Raw genomic sequence first — 5363 nt, forward strand, 5'->3', positions numbered from 1 at the left:
CCTCCTTGGGTTTCCGAGGCAGTATCACTATGGAAGTAGGATTGCCCAACCTTCCTTCCGAGGAGTGGCTGGTGGGTTTGAACTGCCGGCCTTCTGGTTAGCAGTCAAGTGCTTTAGCCACTATGCTACCAGAGCTCCTATCCACCTATAGACAGGTGATTTTTAATAAAGTGCCAAAGGTCATTAAATAGGGAACAAATAGTCTCTTTAATACATTGTACTGGCAAAAGTGCATATCCATTTGAAGAAAAATAAAATAGGATCCATACCTCACATGATACACATAAATAAATTGAAAACAGATCAAAAATCTAAATGTAAAATCTAAAACTATAAAGTTCACAGAAGATAGCATAAGGATAGGAGATTGCCCAGTCTTCCTTCCGAGGAGTGGCTAGTGGGTTTGAACCACCAGCCATCTGGTTAGCAGTCAAATGCCTCAGGCACAATGCCACCAGAGCTCATAAGGACAAGCATAGAGGTCCTAATTCATGCCATACATATATTAGCAAACATAACTAAAAATGTACAAACACCAGAATATAAACTAGATAACTGGGACTCCTAAAAATTAGATACTTACTCTCATCAAAACACTTCACCAAAACAGTAAAATGTATCGGCAAAAGTCTTATCTCTAAAATTTATTAAAAACTTCAACTCCTCAACAACAAAAAAGACAAACAATCCAATTAGAAAATGGGCAAAGGACATGAACAGATACAAATACATGAAAAAATGCTCATAGTCCCTAGCCATTAGAGAGATGCAAATCAAAACTACAATGAGATATCATCTCACCGGAGCAATAATGGTACAAAAAAAAAAAAAAAAGAACAACAAATGTTGGAGAGGCTATGAGGAGATTTGGAACTCTTCTATATTGTTATTAGAACTGCAAACTGTTATAACCCCATGGATAATGGTATGCCATTTGCTTAAAAAACTAGAAATAGAAATACCATATGATCCAGCAATTCCACTCCTAGGTATATATTCTAAAGAAATAAGTGCTATGACACAATTAGACATATGCATACCCATGTTCATCACAGCATTATTCACAATAGCAAAATGATGGAAACAACCCAAGTGCCCATCAACACATGAATGGATAAATGAACTACAGTACATCATACAATGGAATACAACACAACATAAAGAATAATGATGAATCCACATAGCATCTCACAACATAGATGAATCTGGAGGATAATAACTTCGACTTCACTGCCATCAAGTCAATTCCAACTCAGGGGGACCCCTCCTTGGGTTTCCGAGGCAGTATCTCTATGGAAGTAGATTGCCCAACTTTCCTTCTGAGGAGTGGTTGGTGGGTTTGAACCACCAGCCTTCTGGTTAGCAGTCAAATGACTTAGGCACAATGACACCAGAGCTCCTCTGGAGGATAATATTCTGAGTGAATAAGTCTATCATAAAAGGACCAATACTACATGAGACCACTAGAAAAAGTCAAGAATAGGTTTATACACTGAAAGAAGCATTCTTTCATGGTTACAAGGGATGGAAGGGAGAATCACTAACTATAGTAACTGGACAGTACACAAGCGTTAATTCTGATGAAGAAAAAGGCATTCACAATATGAGGGACGTGAGACCAATGTGACCAAGGCAAAGAATTATGAGACTAAAGGACAACTATAGTAAATGCTCTGGTAGTGTAGTGCTCATGCATTTGACTGCTAACCAGAAGGCTGGCAGTTCAAATCCACCAGCCACTCCTCGGAAGGAAATTTGGACAATCTACTTCCGTAGAGATACCACCTCAGAAACCCAAGGACGGGTTGCTATGAATCGGCTCTGACTCAACGGCAGTGAGTAGAATGGTAAATGCTATAATGTATACAATCCTGCAACAACAGTAATAACAAACAATAATTTGTGGGTAGATACATAGGTAAATAGGAGCTCTGGTAGCATAGTGCCTGAGACACTTGACTGCTAACCAGAAGGCTGGCGGTTCAAACCCACCAGCCACTCCTTGGAAGGAAGATGGCACAATCTACTTCCACTTTGATACTGCCTTGGAAACCCAAGGTGGGGTTGCTATGAGTCAGGGCTGATTCAACAGCACATAACAGCAACAACAACAACATAGGTAAAAAAATTAAGTAAAGGAGGTCATGTAGGCATGGTTGTGGATATTTCTACATACATATTTGAAAATGCTACATGAATACTCATATATAATAGAGTACATAGAGAGCACAGTTATAGAAACTACTTAGACATTGGGACTGAACTACTGGGCTTGGAGGCATAGGACCATGGTCTCAGGGGACATCTAGGTCAGTTGGCAACAGACAGTTCATAAAGATAATGTTCTACCTCCTAGTCTGGTAATTAGCATCTGGGGACTTAAAAGCTTGTGAGTGGCCATTTAAGAAGTAACTATTGATCTCTTCCTGCCTGGAACAAAGGAGAATAAAGAAAACCAGATACTCAGGGAAGCAATTAGTCCAAAAAACTAATGGCCAACATGAACTACAGCCTGCTAGAGACCAGAAGAACTAGATGGTGCCTGGCCACCACTACTGACCACTCTGACCAGGACCAAAATAGAAAGTTCTGGTTAGAATGAGTAAAGGTAAAACAAACTTAAACATAAAAAAAAAAAAAAAAAAAAAGACCAGACTTACTGGTCTAAAAAAGACTGAAGAACCCCTGAGACTGTTGTCCTAAGACAGCTTTCTAACTTGAAACTGAAGACATTCTCAGAGGCCACCTTTCAGTCAAATAAAGAGGGGCCTATCAAATAAACAATAATACCTGCAAAGAATGTGAACCTTAGAACACTCCGAACACTCCATTATAGGAAACCAGAAGAGCAACATTTACCAAAAAACAAAACTGATATAGAAAGGAGGGACAGGGAAACCAGATGAACAGAAATGGGAAATCCAGGGAGGAAAAGGGGAGAATGCTGACACATTGGGGGAACTGCAACCAGTGTCAGGGAATGATTTGTGCATGAATTATTGATTGCAAAACTAATTTTCTACATAAAATTTCACCTAAAGCAACATAAAATATTTCAAAAAAATCTAATTACCAATTATGTAAGAATAATTATGAAGAAAGACATTGTGAATTTTTACAAATACCTTCTCTTCAAGCATTATTTCAACATCCCCTCCACTCTTAATATTCAATACTAACTTTTTTACAGGTGAACAGTGTTGTTATTTTTAGGTGCCGACCAGCCACCTAGCTCAGCAACTTTAATAGAATGAAAGATTGCTTGGATCTGTGCCATCCTCACAATGGTTTATATGCATGAGCCCATTGCTGCAGCCACTGTGTCAATCCATCTCATTGAGAGTCTTCCACTTTTTCCATGACCATCTACTTTACCAAGCTTGATGGCCTTCTTCAGAGACCTATCGCTCCTGATACCATGTCCAAAGTATGTGACGCAAAGTCTTGCCATCTTCACTTCTAAGGAGGGTTCTAGCTGTCCTTCTCCCAAGACAGATTGGTTTGTTCTTCTGGAATCCACGGTGTATTTGATATTCTTTACCAGCACCATAATTCAAAAGCATCAATTCTTCTTTTGTCTTCCTTATTCATTATCCAGCTTTTGCATGCATATGAGGTGATTGAAAATACCCTGGTCCAGGTCAGGCGCACCATAGTCCTCAAAGGTGAAAAGTACTCAGGAATAATGTGTTACTGGGTTAGTAACTAGTGAACAGAAAGTTAGTCCTCAGGGAAGGCTATTTGGAAACTATGATAAGCAGATAGTTATTATCAGAAAGGAGAATTTTAAAACTTACATTGAATAGTCAAAAAAGAGGGAAATCAAAAGTTTTCAAACAAAAAACTAAGTGTGGGATGCTCTGAGCTTAGAGGCTGTTAGAAGGGGAAGGGCATCACCATTGCAAGTTAACTGTGAACGACTACTACTTCAATCGATGGATTATATACATGTATATATGTTGTTGTTGTTGTTGTTGTTATTTGCCATCGAGTCAGACCCAACTCATAGCAACCCCTCCATGGGTTTTTGAGGCAGTATCTCTACAGAAGTAGATTGCCCAACCTTCCTTCTGAGTAGAGGCTGGTGGGTTTGAACCGACAGCCTTCTGGTTAGCAGTCAAGTGCCTTAGGCACTATACTACCAGAGCTCCTACATGTATATATAATCATATTTTTTTCATATATTTTTCATATTTTTTAAATTTTTTTTCTTTTCATTAGCCAAGTGAGATTTGCTTGTGGTTGTTACTTTTTGTGCCTCTCATGATCTCAGACCTTCTCCTTTGAACAGGTGTGGTGTTCCCTTACTTTCCTCGACTGGGGCGCTACCATCTCAATTTTCATGAGGCGCAGCAGGCTTGTCTGGACCAGGATGCTGTGATTGCCTCTTTTGACCAGCTCTACAATGCCTGGCGGGCCGGGCTGGATTGGTGCAATGCTGGCTGGCTCAGTGATGGATCTGTACAATACCCGATCACAAAGCCCAGAGAACCATGCGGAGGCCAGAACACGGTGCCCGGCATTAGGAACTACGGGTTTTGGGATAAAGATAAAAGCAGATATGATGTATTCTGTTTCACATCCAACTTCTACGGTAAGATTAACTTCACTGCCTTCTTTCCTATCTCAGAGACCAATATGTACGGACACTACAGTTGGGTTTTAATCTTATTTACTTAAAATAATAGCTTTGATATATTGTTCCAATTTGAAAGAAACTGTAAAACATTCTCTAATGTCATTAAAATTTTAAATATCCACATAATTCAAAAAAGTGCATAATTTTACTATGCTTAGTTTATACTATTTCCCATTTATCATGAAATACCTTAAGCCATCACTTTATATGGGGTCTTTTTTATTTTTATTTATTTATTTATTTATTGGCCAAATTAGATGCTGCCACGATGGGCCCTCCATGGAAATATGGATTTCTTATTTGGCAAAGCTCAGGATAAAGAGGGAAATAGAAATAACATTCAGGAATTGTACTTAAGTAAGGAAGAAATAGGAATGCCTCATTAGAGTAGAACCAACTTTAATGATATGGATAAAGTAAGTCTTTCAGGATCTCCATGTGCTGACATAGCATGACTCAAATTGAGAAACAGCTACAAACATCCATTAATAATTGGAACATGGAATATATGAAGTATGAATCTAGGAAAATTGGAAGTTGTCAAAAATGAAATGAAGTCCATAAAGACTGATATCCTAGGCATTAGTAAGCTGAAATGGACTAGTTTTGGCCATTTTGCATCAGACAACCATATGATCTACTATCCTGGGAATGACAAATTGAAGAGGAATGGCATGGCATTCATCATCACAAAAGGTGTTTCAAGATCTGTCCTGAAGTACAA

At 38.7% G+C, this 5363-nt stretch overlaps 1 protein-coding gene across 1 annotated transcript in view; it reads left to right on the top strand.

Annotated features, from left to right (window-relative positions):
- Window positions 1-5363, top strand: part of HAPLN1 (hyaluronan and proteoglycan link protein 1) — a 63971-nt gene that overhangs the window by 51427 nt on the left and 7181 nt on the right. Inside the window, exon 3 of the mRNA XM_007950543.2 lies at window positions 4292-4594. Within this exon, the coding sequence (XP_007948734.1) occupies window positions 4292-4594 (303 nt within the window). The remainder of the gene's footprint in view (window positions 1-4291; window positions 4595-5363) is intronic.

The sequence above is a fragment of the Orycteropus afer genome, unplaced genomic scaffold, assembly GCF_000298275.1.
Source record: "Orycteropus afer afer isolate SDZICR_OR568_19922 unplaced genomic scaffold, OryAfe1.0 scaffold00276, whole genome shotgun sequence".
NCBI lineage: Eukaryota > Metazoa > Chordata > Mammalia > Tubulidentata > Orycteropodidae > Orycteropus > Orycteropus afer.